This window comes from Orcinus orca, chromosome 12, assembly GCF_937001465.1.
Source record: "Orcinus orca chromosome 12, mOrcOrc1.1, whole genome shotgun sequence".
NCBI lineage: Eukaryota > Metazoa > Chordata > Mammalia > Artiodactyla > Delphinidae > Orcinus > Orcinus orca.
Window position 1 is genome coordinate 81753330 of NC_064570.1, and position 15450 is coordinate 81768779.

Below are 15450 nucleotides of genomic sequence, written 5' to 3' on the forward strand. Positions count from 1 at the left end.
GAGCTGTGGTCCAGGCTTTATACTTCCTCCTACTTTTAACCAGTTCCGAAGCTCTTGTACCAGGGTTGAGCCATAAGAGGTTGAGAGGATGTTCAGGGAACGATGTGAGATAATAAGATTTCATTGTTTGATCGTGTGCTATTTTGAATTATTCAAATTGGTGTTTTCCTGCATTAATGTGGCTGGAAGTTCACGTGGGTTGTACCACGTGTATTCTTGGCCCTTTGGAGGCAAGTATTTCAAGTTAAAAGGGATACTTGGCAATGATGAGGGCTGCCCTCGGTTTATTACGGTATCTGACACCTTAAAATAATCAGAGAAATCAGGCCTCCCAGTGGCACCAGATCTCAGACCCGGCATTCTCCTGCCATTCTCTTTTTCTACTTAAGGCTTTTGTTTTTGATAGGTCCCTGCTTTGTATTCCACACATGAAATCATGCCAGGAAGAGCTCCTGTTGATCTGAAAATAGGATTCTAATTTGGAAGTTCATCCTTGAGAAGTAACTTTAGTTTAGAGCTAGAATTTGCTCTAAGGGTATTCAGACATAACAAGCCAGTTACAGTAAAGTTGCCTTCTCCACTGTGGGTAGGTCTATAACTGTTCAAACTGGGGAACTAGGAAGAATCTCCCTCTAAAGCTTTGAGGTTGTCACGAAGCCCCCAGCCCCTCGGCAGTACGCAGTGGGCTTGGCATCTCACGGATTCTCGGAGGAGGTGATTAAACCTAAGTTCTCTGTGCGTGCTTTCAGGGTATACCTGGAATTCCTGGCGCAAAGGGTGTTGCCGGTGAAAAGGTAAAAACTTTGTAATTAATATTTTTCTCTATTTCTTTATTCTTTTACTAATATATTTTATGTATCATTTTATATATTTCCAACCTGCCTTTTATTTTATGTTTGACCTTAAGGAGAAATCAAAAAGGGCTTAAGGCTTCAGAAGCTAATCTCTTTCCCAGTTGCAGAAATAGTACTTTGACAAAGCATTGCTGATCAGACTACCTTCTTGAAAGAGTCATCCTCTGCCAGTGTAAAACAGAGAAAGTTTGGTTGCTCTTTACGATTTACTAGGAGGACGATATTAAGCCATAGAAAATGTCAGTGCATATTATTAAGATGATTTATCTTAAGCTAAAAGATATTAAGCATTTTGTTCACATAATGATCAGTTTTAAGTGCTTATATTCGAGCACTTAAGAACAACAGTTGAAAGAAAAAGTTAAAGGGATAAAATATAGCGTTACTTTAAATAAAATAGATAAACTGTGAATAACGTAGAAATTGATTACTGTTAGATTACACGGCTCCAGGCCTCCGATCGTAGTGGCTCATGGAGTCTTGAGCAGAGATGTGTCCTAGTAAGCAGACCATGAGCCACTGATGGTGGGTGGGATCCCAGACACCTGCTTTCCCTGGAGCTTCCTGGCGCACCCCTTATTTCCTCATGTTGGCACGATCTTTCACAATTTTAATGGTGTCCACGTCAGGTATCAATAAAAAGGCTCCAGGAACTGTATTAGAGGTAGAAATGATGAAGAAAGACATATACAATTCATATTGTAAAGAAAGAAAAATCCTCTCGTATTCTTGTCTGTCTAAAGACCTTCATTTTTGGACATCTGACCTTCGCTTTTAAACATTTTTGACCTCTATATTATGCCTCTGGAAGTGACAAAACAGTATCCTAATCTAATTCTAAAGAACTTGGATGTACCCACCAAGAAAGAGAGTTTACATCTCAATGTAAAATCAGGAAAGTAACGCTATTTAAGTGTAAGAAATACCCAGTCTGGGTAAGACAGGTTGATCATTATGCTTATTTACTGCCTGAATTACTCTAAATGTTGTATTTTACCTTCAGGGTAACACAGGTGCTCCAGGGAAGCCCGGTCAACTGGGGAATTCAGGCAAACCGGTAAGTTGCCATAGGTTACCTTTTCATACCTTGTAACCTGTTGTAATCACTAAGCAAAGGATTAGGGAGTTTAACTTTTTCTTTACCTGCCTTCCTTATAACAGGGCCGCCAGGGGCCACCAGGAGAGGTGGGACCCCGAGGACCTCGGGGCCTCCCTGTGAGTATTCCTTTTCTGTGGACCCCTCCCAAAGTGCCTTCCCCAGGCTTTGCTGGGTCTTCCTTCCTGCCTCTCCCTCCCTCCCTCCCTCCCTCCCTCCCTTCCTTCCTTCCTTTATTCATTCATCCACTAACTCATCCAGGAATGCCTTCTGACGTTTTAACATGTGAGAATCCAGATAAACAATGGAACAGGAATGCTACTTAGATATACAATATGCTTTTTTTCCCCTAGAAAGTAGAAACAAAAATGAAGTATTCAAAAAAAAACACGCTGACCCTTTCTGCTCTCATCCCATGATGTAGGAAATATTTTACTGTGATTAAAAAAAACAACTTTATTGAGGTATAATTCACATACTATATAATTCACCCATTTAAATATACAATCCACTGAGTTTTAGTACATTTGCAGAATTGTGCAATCGTCACCACAGTCCACTTTAAAACATTTTCATCACCTCAAAAAGAAACTCTAGATCCACTTGCAATTCAACATTTCCCCGCCCCCACCCAGTCCTCTCAAACCTAGGAAACCACTCATCCACTTTCTGTAGATTTGCCCCTTCTGGAAATTTCACATAAATGGAATCATGCAGTATGTGGGGTTTTTAATGATTGGCTTCTCTCACTTAGCATAATGTTTCAAGGTTCTGCTATGCTGTACCATGTATCAGTACTTCATTCCTTTTTATTGCCAAATAGTATTCAATTGTATGGATGTACCACGTTTTATTCATCCATTCATGCATCGATGGGCATGGGGGCTGTTTCCACTTTTCGGCCATTATGATTAATGCTGCTGTGGACGTTTCTCTACAAGTTTTTGTGTTGACCTGTTTCATTTCACTTGAGTACATACCTACGAGGGGATCGTGTGATAACTCTATTTTAATCTTTTGAGAACCTGCCAGACTTCTTTTAGTGTGAATTTATAAATGTGTCTATTTTGCAGCAAATATAGCTATGTATATTTTCTCACTAGATACACTTTAACCCTTAGAGAGAAACTGATTTGGAAATGAAACATGATGCACTCAAACTTAACTTTAAAAAAATTCTCCCGGGTCTTGATTTTAAGTTCTTATCTTCAAAGCCTGCTGGGTAACACAAAGAACTCCAAGTGAGAACACAGAAACGTTCCCAAATATCATTGTTACTTTTTAAAGAGCGTCTCTTGAGTATGTTGAGTGAGGATTTTCACGCTTTGGAACAGTGAAATATCCCAGGTGTCTCGCGATATGAGAGTGGAGCGTGGAGTTTTCCCACTTCTCACCGCTGTCCGTCAGCTGACCTGTACCAGGCGGTGTCCAATACTTTCCCTCGACTGACTGTCAGAGCAGTGAGGTCATAGCTGGATCCTATTTCTGAAGCAACAGAAAGACTGATCGGTGTGGAGGAAGGGCGCTGGAGCTTTGAGAAAATTGCCTATTTCATCTCGTACTCACGTTATAGAGCAGAAAGCAGTACAGTTGTAGGTCCCCCTGCTGACGGCAGGACCAGGCACAGAGCACAAGCCTTACGGGTGCAGTGGGCTCGGCCCATCCCCAGCTCAGGACTCGAGGCCGGCCTTCGGCAGCGATGGCGTGCGGTGGAGGCGGTGTTGACTTCGCTCACGGGAGGGCGGCGGATCCGAGGAAGTTATGCCTGCGCAGGGTTTGGGGCCTGATTCCGGTTTTGCTTGTTAGTTTCTGCAAGCGTCCGCGTTCTTCCCACTGTTGCCGTCACCGAGGCTCAAAGCCTTGGTGCTTCTTCTCCATCACGTTCCTGCCCCCAGGTGGACCTGCTCATCCTACCACGTCCTCTCTAAAGCCTCCTGTCTGACTCTTCTTTCTGAACCCACGTCCACCCCCTGGCTCAGGTGGTTCACTGCTGCTTGATGGTTGCAGTCATTTCCTGATTTGCCTTCCCTGCTCCCATCTTTCCTTCTGCTGCGGCTCGCAGCAGGGTACTCTCAGTATTCTGGCTGGGATAGCTCTCCGTTCTCCAGGACTCTTGCACACCGCAGGGTGTCCTGCATCTAGAACTCCAGCAGTGTCCCCGCAGTCCTGGTGACAAACGTAAATGCCTGGGGAACGGTAGGGCTCCAAGTCTGCACGTGCCTCCATACTGGTCTTCATTTCTCGTCTTCATTTAAAAATCTTCAGTGGATTTCCACTGACAATAAAGGAAAGCCTGAAATCCTAAACTGTCTGTTTATCCCCTAGTTTTACTTCCCATTTCTGCCTTGCTAAGAGCCTGTGTTCCAGCCAAGCTAGACTTCATGCTAATTCCCAAACACTCTCTGCACTTCTCAGGCTGCCCGTTTTCTTTGTGATGCCCTGCAGCTGAGATGGCTTTTTCCTCTATTTCTGACTGGACATCCCATGTGCCCTCCTAGATACAATTGAAGTGTTAATTCTACAATGGAACCATCTCTGATGACGCCCTACCCCCCAGATAGAAGTGATCTCTCCTTATTCTGAACCTGTAACCCTTGGTCCCTTTTTGCCCTGTGGTGTGGAAACTGCAGGAAGTCAGGAACACGTCTGATCCACATTTGTGTTCCCTACATCTCTTTCCTCGGGGCCTGCCGTAAGGTCGTGCTCAATAAATATTCCTTGAAATGCATTGGATGGGAGGTACAGTAAATCTTGCTATGCTGCCTCTGTTCATGATTGACTTTTCACCTACTATAAATTTTTCAGAAGAGTATCATGTGTGGTTATAAATATTATAGTTCTGGATCAGAGTTTTTACACCAAATGTACTTACTGAAAGATACATTTGTTCTTTCATTTTCCATCATTAAATTCATTTTCTTGGTACATTCACACACTGTCACCTATTCCCCACAAGTTTGATCAGTTCTTCCTGCAAATCTTAAATTGAGAAGCTGAGCAGAAGGAATGAAACCTATTTCTAATGTGTCCTGTGGAAGAATCAAGGTTAACCGTAGTCTGTCTTTGAAATTAAATTCTCCCCTTTCCTCACCGTTGTTCCGTCAACTTTCGCCAACGCCACGGCAAAAAATATTGGAGTTTTGGCATCTCTAGGGATTACGTATGAGCACGTATCTTTACCACTTGGCTTGTGCGTCCGGCTTTCTCTGTCACATTCCCCTGTGTTTACACATGCGTCTGGGTGACTCCTGGTTTAGAGCCAGCAGGTGGCTGGGGCCTCTGATTTGGTCCTACGTGTAGTCGCTCCGGTCCGGCTTCCTCTTCCAGGCTTCCCAGAACTTGCCAGGGCTTTTGTTGAGTGCGTTGTGTTTGCTCTGCTCTCGTGATTTCATCTACCCCCAGTTTTCTGAAGACTCTACACTCGTGGAATGTGGAAGTCTGTCTCCTCTCTCTTGAAGCCTTCTAACCTGACCCCATCACCAGCAGCTTCAGCACAGAGGTCCCACATGCTGTGCAGTTGAGTGACCTAAGCTACCTTCCTACCCCATCAGACTCTGGAATATTCTCCCAGTCAACACTTCGTGAAGCAGCTGTGATGGTTATCGTGTAAACAGATTGTCATCTGCTTCTGTGTGAGGGGATCTTTAAACCTACACTGGAGAGAAATACAAAGTACACAATGTTGTAAAATTGAATGACTCTTAAAAAATATTTCTGTGGCAAGCCTAAAAATCATCCCTGTAGTAGGACTAATATGATCTGCCAATGTAATATGAAAATGGGTTTGTAAAAGCAGCAGTCTTTAGCAATCATAACTCATCTTCTGGGTTGAACATCCTTTTTGCCAGAAAGAGGAATTTAGTGTATACTAGACTGAGTAGAGTGATTTATAATCTCCCAGTTCTGAAACTGGCAAGGTACTAAGGATAATGTTTGTTCTTCAGCTAGTTAGCACTTGGGGTTATCAGGCAAATACAACCACCACCACAATCTAGAGCACGGTGGAGTAAAGTCCATTTTTTTGGTAAAATAATTATGACAACCCAAGTATGATAAAATGCATTTTTCGGTGGTATTTTAGAAGTCTAATAGTTCCATTTTGAAAGGGAGACTTCCATATTGAAGTATTTGGATTTATTAAAATGAGTTTTACAAAATAGCTGCTAGGATTTCTTTATAAAAAAGGTGCCTTCTTAGTGATCTGACAGAAACTCGAGAAATGAGGACTAAAGACTTGTTTTTTCCAAGCATAACTCATGCTTTTAAAGAAATTTGGAAGATTTGAAGTGAAAAGAACATTTAATGGAACATCTGATTGAAAACCATCATTTTGACTGATGTCTTTATTCCTTGGATAAACATAATAACTAGCACGTCTGCAGTGCTTACTATGAGCTGGACGTTGTTCTAAGTACTTCATGTATCTATTCAATCCTCCCCAAAGCCCATTTTACAGATGAGGAGACGGAGGCACACAGGGGTTGGGTTGCCTGCCTGGAGTCAGCTGGTGCCTGGCGGAGCCAAACTTCAGACCTGGCCTTGGGGCTTAGTGTCCAGGTCCCCATCTCCACCCTCTAATGCCTCCAACGTCAAGGTTCCGCTGCATGTTTTTTTTTTTTTTTTTTTTTTTTTTTTTTTTTTTTTGCGGTACGCGGGCCTCTCACTGTTGTGGCCTCTCCCGTTGCGGAGCACAGGCTCCGGACGCGCAGGTTCAGTGGCCATGGCTCACGGGCTTAGCCGCTCCGCGGCATGTGGGATCTTCCCAGACCGGGGCACGAACCCACATCCCCTGCATCGGCAGGCGGACTCTCAACCACTGCGCCACCAGGGAAGCCCCGCTGCATGTTTTTATTTGAAGTTAGCCTGGCAAATTCTAACGGCACAAAACACATTTAGCAAATTTTAGTATTTATGGAGCTTTCGCAGTGAGCATTTAACAAGAATCTAAGTCAAGCTGGTGAAGACAAATGAACAGAACACAAGCCCCAGTAATTTCCTGGGTCTTACCCCAGACCTACAGAATCAGGACCTGGGGGAGAGGGGTGGAATGTGGAGGGGAGAGGGGAGGTGGGGTGGTGAAGACACCAGTGAAATATATTTCTCAAACCTCCTCAGGGGACTCTGATGCACAGCCAGGGTTCGGAATCATTGGTAGAGGGTCTGCATCTTTTTTTTTCTTTAAGCCTTGATTGGCTTCTTAGATAGAGACAAATTGGAAGATGTGTCTTAACATGTTGGAGATAAATATGGTGGCACAGAGCACCCAAGAGAAAAATAGAGCATTTTCTTATGGTCTTCGCATTTTCAGTGGTAGGATGTTGCCTTTTTCTCTGGTTCCTTCCAATTCTCTTGTTAAAACCCATAACTTCTGTCAAGAGGTTTGTAAATATCAGCCACGGGACAGAAGAGCCATTTCCCCACCAGCCTCCCTGGCCCACATCTGAGAATGTGGTTTCACCATAGCTGTTGAAACAGAAGAGATTTATCATTTTTTTAGCACTCTTGTTGTTACCAGGTTAGGGTGAATTGCTCCCTGCAGGATGTATTTAGTTTAACCTGTGTTTTTTTTTAGAGATTACTATTTATATCTCAATTTCTCATGTTCATCTTAGCTACAGGTGAAATTAAAGAACTCAGAGGAAGAATATGCATGTTTTTAGAACACATAGAAGTCATAAGAATGGCCATGAGAAAATCTTGCCCTTTCTTTTTTTTTTTTTTGGTAGCTGTTTGGTCCTTGTGAAAATAAACATTACCTTCTCGCACAGTGGGATGATTTCTATAGAAATACCTAAGTTCAGAATAGCCAAGGATTTATAAGCTAGACGTGAAATGAAAATGAGGACCCACACGCTGTCTATTTGTGCAGGGACAGAAAAGTGAATGCCCGTAATTTCACCCATCCCTCCCCTGGTCCTACATGTGTTGCCCTGTCATGGCTATAGGTCAGCAGAGCAGGCTGTGTAGACTGGGTTCTGAGCCGTTCGTAGGTATTACCAAGGGCTGCCGGGGCTTGGAAAAGACTTCTGAACTGAATAATGAGAGCTCATGAAAGACAGAGAAAATAAGATTCCAGCAGAGAAAATCTTTGTCTTTGACTGAAAAGATAATTAATCTCTCCAAAAGTAAATGAAAGGTTATAGAGTCCTTTATTTTCATTTAGCCTTTTGGTTTGTGGAAGAGGAAAAGAGTATATTAATCATCTTTGTTTTGGATAAGATGGCATAATGGTTCATTTATTTAGACATGAATACTTGAGGTTGTGTCGAGAACTTTGCTTTCCCTTTCTGACACGATTAATTATGTTTCCCACCAATGACTGTTAATCGTTCTGTGAATTAAAGTCATTTTAGCTCAATGACATTTAGGATCTCAATCAGGATGCAGTTCAGAAATAATTTGAAAATGCCAGCAGAGCAGATGTACTGAAGAAAATGTATCTTGAACTTGGAAGTACTGGGTCGTATTAATGGAGTGAAACCCCATCTTTATGTGTAGAGACACATAGAAGAATCTCTCGTAAGGGCTGGTTTTCACCTGATTTATCAACATATCCTTCTAACATCCGTCCACATGGGGCACTGCTTCTGTCTTCCAAGCTGCTCACAAGCGTTACGTACCAATGTATTATTCAAACTCATGCATTAGACAGAACATTTATATAAAAGTTTTTGAAAAGCATTTACGAGTATTTTGTTTAAATCACCTGTAAGTCATGTGAAATTATAGCTAGAGACTTGTAATTTGGTATACAATTCTCAGTCCTCTAGAGCAACTGAAAATGCAGAAGGTTTATAGACCTTGACATTTTGTTCTTTTTATAGATGAATGAATAACATATGGGTCAGATCAGGATAATCTTATCAGAAGCACTTATAAATATTAAACATTAATATGAAGTTGTCATGTCATTTGAAAGAAAAACAAACTCAAAAGACTGCCTTCATTTTGTGTACACCATCCAGGAAATGTGATTATTTATCCAGCAACCTCAGTGATCAGCTTAGTGGAACTTGAGTTAGAAATGAAACAAGCTTTTGTCAGACTGCATTAAAGTGTATGAAGTTCTCAGAGAAAGAAACTGAAGAGTTCGTGGTGTTTCCTTTTCTCAAAGGGCTTCCAGTTTCAAATAAATTGATATTGGCTCACAAAATGAAACGAGAGTGTTGCTTTTGGTGTATCTACATTATAAATTGTACTTTCTAAAGTCTATGTAATCTTTTAAGACATGTTTAGAATGAGTAGAACAAAGACTTTTTCAGAAACTTTATACATTTCTACTATTTATGTCTTTTTGAAGTTACAGTAGTAATTTGAAGGCGAACATCTCTGTCCTGTGTCTTTTTCACTCTTTCGAGGTTCAAGATCACTTGCCAGATGCTGCTTTAAAATGTACTGTAGACCTGAAATTTACTCTGTGTTTTACACATTTATGTGGAATTCAAAATTTTACTATACCTATACCTCAAGAACATGTAGTCTAAATGAGAGGATAAAGCATGTACGCAAGTCACCATAATCTAATTTGGATGGTGAAGTAGATGCTGAAAATTCCTAATTGCCATTTCTTGTAGATGTATCAGGTATCATGTCCATCGAACAGTCTGTATTCACAACGAACAGCGTTAGGACTGTTAGAACTCGGGATGAACACTGACGAGGCTGCAGGCATTTAATATAAAGGTCTCTGCCTTCAGTTGAAGATGGGGAGAATACTTTGGTGACCTTTATATTTAAACAAAAACCTAGGTAGCATGTTACTTCATTGAAATAGTGATTAAACATTTGCATTTCGGCAGACTGTCTGGTTGACCATCATGTTTGTGTGTTTCTAGGGCAGTAGAGGTGAAGAAGGACCAGTAGGACCCCCTGGACTACCAGGTAAACTGGTAAGTAATAGTTCTGGTCCCGCAGTTTATTTGCTTCATACAAAGCACAATACGTTTTTTAAAAGAAGCAAGGAGAGAAAAATAATTTACAAAGGGTAATTGCATCATCCGTACTTGATTTCTATTCCTATGTGAATGTGTGAAAATGTAAATGAGGAATTTCGAATTAAATCTAGGAGACCCTTAAAGGGTATTTTAATCAGTGTGGCTTGTAGCATTTATTTGAAAACTGGGAGAGATACAAAGTGCTACATTTGGCTCCTGGTTGTTCTTGGACTTGGAGAGCAAGTGCGTGAATGCCGCCCTTTTACATCTCCAGCCGTGCTTGTTTACACAGCCAGCGAGGCGGGGACTCAGCTCAAAGAGCCCACTGTTGGGAAGGGGTGCTAGCCCTGGAACTGGGGACCTCAGAGGTGGGATGGAGTCCGGGGTGGGGGGGGACTGGCTCTCTTCTCCTGGGAGTTGGGAGAGTGACAAATTCGAGAAGCAGAGTTAAACCAACAGAGCACATTTATTCTAGACAGGAGTCCACACACCCAAGGTTGTGTCTGGCTTATGTGCTTTCAGTGTTGCAGTAGCAGTGGTTCTGGGGACTCTGTGTTTGTCTTTCAGGGTTCTCTCGGCAGACCTGGCTTCCCCGGCTTGCCTGGCCCCCCTGGACTTCCTGGAATGAAAGGTGACAGGGTAAGATACCTAGCTGTCCAGAAAGTTCCTTATTTGGAAGGGTGATTTCTACTATGTTGAGAAACCAAGGTCGCTTTTGGCCCAATGGAGCATTTTTCTAGAAATGACCATAGAGAGCTATCAAGAAAGATATCTTAAATTACTGAGAGTTGAGATTAAGAAACAACAAAAAAAATCTATTAATATAGTAATTTATCAGAAGGGAAAAATAAAAGCTGAGTAAAGTAAACATTTCAGCTGTAATCACACATCCTATTTAGTTCTAAACTTCCAGTCCTACTAGTTACATTTTACATGGATGTGATCAGAGGACACTTCAGGTTGCCAGTGACTTTTTTGGACAGCTGTCAGTTTCTCCAGGTCTGACCTGACTCTTTCTAGGTGGTGAGGTGATGAGGATTATTCATACTTGTTCCTATTCATCAGCCCAGTAAAGGGAGTTGGTTCGTTTTGAAATTATATAGTTAAAAACCTCAAAACACTGAAAAAGTATATTTTTTTCATTACAGGGCGTAGTTGGTGAACCTGGTCCAAAGGGTGAACAGGTAGGTGCCATGTGTGAAATGCAGCGCTTAATGTGCATTAATGTGCCTTACCAGCAGGGGGCACTGGCTGACCTGCGGTGTGGGTAAAATGTGGAGGCTCAATGTACTTCACAGTGAGTGAAACGCAGGGTTTAATTTGGTCTGTAGCCTTATCTACCATTTTAATAAGCCAGAGCGAATGATGGCTCTGCCTTCAAGAATACACATTGTCCTTCCTTTGAAAAGAATGGCCCTGTCTCTCTTACGCAACAGATTGCTTTACTCCAGTCTGATGAGGCCTTCCATAGCCGCATCATAATGTTTTGTTTTTTCTTTACCAAGACCTTAGCAAATAAACAATGCATGTGAATTAGAGTTAGTCCTTGCCCTGGTGTTTTTTTGTTTGTTTGTTTGTTTGTTTCTCAACTCTAGGAACCCTTTTTAAATATTACCTAATTATAAAATTGGTGGATATAGTCATTAATCCTTACCTTTAGCAGAAACTCAACTTCACCTTCTGGCTTTTCTCTGGGCTGTTTTCTGGGTTGGACAAGCCTCTGACAGCTAGATAGGAAAACCACTGAGATCATTTCATATTTCTGCATGATCTTGGGGGCACCGCAGGGACTTTTGAATACTTCTCAATGTTGACTGGTTAAAATTGAGCCAAGGAACTAAGAACTTAAAAAATGTGATTTTAACTTTTAGGGTGCCTCTGGTGAAGAGGGAGAACTGGGAGGAAGGGGTGAACTGGTAAGACCCTTTTTTTTTCTGGTTATTGATGGAGACTCACTGATTTTGGACTGTATTAGAAACATATGTACTTTTTCTTTTCTCTGACCTTGCTATCCTTGCTGACTTCTTTAAAGGTAATATGTTTCTTACATAAGCTAAAAAACAACCCTCGAGAATCGCACCCAAGATCAAGTAAAGTGGAGGGGAAACACAGCAACATCGATAGACGTGGCCTTACGTGTTGGGAGGACAAAGCGTTCCCTATGGAGGGCATGTTTTCTTGTGGTTTTCCATGTAGACATTCAAGGTGATTCTTAGGTGGCTGTAGACAAGTCTACGAATAGTGCCCATCACGGAAACGAAATTAAAGCTTTATTATAGTTTGTATTATAGATTATTGTAGTTAGAGAATTGAGGCTCCCAAGTTTGACTGTGGGTATTCTCCACGGCCTTTTGGAGTCTAAGACCCTCCAAAGAAGTGATTCCAGGTCCAGGGGAGCCTTCTGCTAGATCTCCATGAAGGCAGGGAGCAGAGCAAGTCATCACCTCCACAGCACTGCTAGGTCTGCTGGCGCATCCTTTATGGTTATGACACAACGTAAGAGGACCTTGTGTGGAAACTTATGCTTGGTCCTTTGGGGGGTGTGTGCGTGACAGAATTCTCAGAAGATAGTTTCAGAGAGCTTTCAGTACAGGAGAAAATGCTGATAGTGTTTTATTCAGAGTTTTAGGATTTCAGTTAACATCTGAATGAGGCAAATCTTCCTAACTATTAAGTAAATTAGAAAAAGGGGGATTTCAATTTTATTTTCTGTTGAAACTGTTCATTTTATAAGCTAAGAGGATGTTTTATTTTTTAATTTATTTATTTTTAAATTTTTGTATTTATTTTTGGCCACACTGTGCAGCTGGTGGGATCTTAGCTCCCCTACAAGGGATCGAACCCGTGCCCCCTGCATTGGAAGCGTGGAGTCTTAACCACTGGACCTCCAGGGAGGTCCTTAAGGGGATGTTTTAAGTCGTCCTGTTTTGTAGTGGACATGCATTGACGTGCTAAGATGAGCCGAATTCATACCTAGAACTAGTGGTGGGAGATAGTCAGGGTTTTTTTTTAAGCATAAGAGCATGCATATTTGGTTTGATAGACTTTTGGGGTTGAGTTTAAAAATATTGTTAGGGTTACAGAAATGAAGTCATCTGGTTTAAATGTCTATTATGTTTTATAACAGCATGCTAGCTTAATGTCTTTTGACTTGCACATTTCAGTTCTCCACACCTAGCATTTTAAATCTGAATGCAGCCTTGGAGAGCTGTGGTTCAACCCTATTATTTAACAGACAAGTTAGCCAAAGGCTGGGAGGGGACCAGAATCCCAATTGTGAATCTAATTTTTTTCTGTGGTGTCATGGTTCTGTTCATGGTTTTCTATTGAGTTTGGCAGCATGATAAGCTTTTTAGAGTTTTTAGTAAACATTGTTCTAATATAATTTTGTTTTATTGATTTAGGGAGATATAGGATTACCTGGCCCAAAGGGATCTGTAAGTATAATGAACAGTAACGGTATAAAAAATAAAAATATGAATAAAGCTGTAGAAAATGCAATGCTCTGCTTTATGAAAGCATTCTAGAAAATTCAATTCTAAAAGGATTTACCTTTAAGGAAATTAACATCTACATTTATTCTCTGAGTAGTGGATTAGTCCAAAGAAAAAACCTCACAACAGTGTAAATGGATCTGCCTTTCGACCTAATCAGTCTAAGGGAAGTTTTTTTTTTTTTCATATTAAAGTGGCTCACTGAATATACGTCGTAATTTCTTCCACAAATGGTTTATTTTATAAGAACCGACCTGTGCTTTGCAGTGACAAGACCATAAGTGAATTTCATCGTCAGTCATAGCATTGCAAATATTTCAGCAATTTTCTTAATCTTCTGTGTGTTCTCGTTGGGAAAGTAAGATATAGGCACGATACCTAAGAAAATACAGATAATTATTAGAGCGAGAAAATAACCATCTCATTCAATTTATCATTTTACAGAAATGAAACTGATGTCCTTAGAGATTAGATGTATTCAGAATTATAGAAACAATTAATAGCAAATCTAGAATGGCTTGCTAATTTGAAAGGAACACACATCTAATAAAATAAGAAATTTAAGATAATACAAGCAGAAAGGAGGAAGCTCAGACTTCAGTCTCAAGTGCTTCTATCACCAGTTTCCATGAATCTCCAAGTCTTCTTGTTTCTGGAATCCCCGCCCCTGACTTCTCTCTGTCCTGGTCCAATGTGTTATCCTCGTGACAGCCAATGTCATCTAGATGAGAAGATAAAGCCTACTATCTATTCCTCCTCTGCTTAAAACCCTTGAAGAATAACATTTTGTAGAATAATTCAGACTCATAGCAAATGTATGCAGAGCCTTCGATGAGCCTCACCAGCCTCATCTCCGACCTCTCTGGAACGTCATCTGTCTGTGGTTCTTTTTGCTTGGCGCGTGCTGTTCAATGCCTTGTGCACTTCTTCTAGTCCTGGACACTCTTTCTCTTTCCTTAGAATAGCACCTCCTACCTAAGCTTTTAGCCCCATCCTCCGCTCAGCTTTCTCCGGGAGGACCCACCCAGCCTTGGTTACAGTGCCCTGCCCTGGGCTCTTCACACAGCACTGAGATGGAAATTGTTACATTATATTATCTTACCTGTTTACATACTGCCTCTAAACACCATGTGACAGTCTCAAGCTTCAAATAACATCTTTATGCCTAAGAATCTTTGACAGAAATCGTTTAAGATTGAGAACAAGGTAAAGAGTAAACCTTGATAGAATTCGGTAATGGAAATCCTCCTTCACTGTCTAGAAATAATCAGTAATGTTCAAAGGTGAGAGTTCAAGTTATAAAAGAAAAAAGTAGATGCACAATGCAGGTGTGAAAATGAGTTAATTTCATTTAAATTTGGATATAATACGAGGAATTAGCTCTTGATTCATCACCTCCCTTCCTACCCCGTCTTTCCTGACATTACCCAAGTAATACAGATGAAATTGAAGTGCACCGTCCCAGAATCAGGGGACAGAGTTACTAACAGAAAAGCTTTTCCTTTTCTCAGTGATTTCAGCGAGACAAAGCTGGTAAGGGGGTGAGGTCTGCACGCTGGTCTCTACATCAGCGTATCCCTCCTCAAGTGAGGAATTCTTTCCCAAAGACCCAGGGCCCTTGTGACGTCCTGGTCATGTTGGCCCTTGATCTCTTCATCAAAAATGCCCTGCTCCTTGTTCTAGCAACATTTCAGATGTTGCCAGCAAGGTAATACCCTCTGATTCGGCCTCCTTTGTCTTCCACCAGCTCTTTAGCGCATTGTGAATTCATTTTGGCTTCTCCTCTGGGTTTTTTTAGAAGTTGCTATGGTCTTGCATACCAGTCACCCGACAGTTCCCCAACCTTCGTTCCATAACACGTGCTTAGCTTTCCCCCTTGACCCTGACTCTGGAAATCTTTTAAGCCATAATTTCTTCATAGAGGCAATTTTGATAGGTTGACTAAGATGAGTATCAATTTTTTTGTGTATAAAGCACACTCCGTGAGCTTTCTTTAGATGTGTCTAGTGAAAGCCTTGCTTCATCATCTTTATTTCTTCAGTTTAAAACATTTGAGCTTTTGAACAAGTTGG

General features: G+C 41.3%; 1 protein-coding gene across 2 annotated transcripts in view; it reads left to right on the forward strand.

Moving 5' to 3' along the window:
- Positions 1–15450, forward strand: part of COL9A1 (collagen type IX alpha 1 chain) — a 68940-nt gene that overhangs the window by 35591 nt on the left and 17899 nt on the right. For both annotated transcript variants that reach the window (XM_049695431.1, XM_049695432.1), the window contains 8 exons: positions 750–794; positions 1858–1911; positions 2016–2069; positions 9786–9839; positions 10452–10523; positions 11033–11068; positions 11756–11800; positions 13289–13321. In XM_049695431.1, the coding sequence (XP_049551388.1) occupies positions 750–794; positions 1858–1911; positions 2016–2069; positions 9786–9839; positions 10452–10523; positions 11033–11068; positions 11756–11800; positions 13289–13321 (393 nt within the window). The remainder of the gene's footprint in view (positions 1–749; positions 795–1857; positions 1912–2015; positions 2070–9785; positions 9840–10451; positions 10524–11032; positions 11069–11755; positions 11801–13288; positions 13322–15450) is intronic.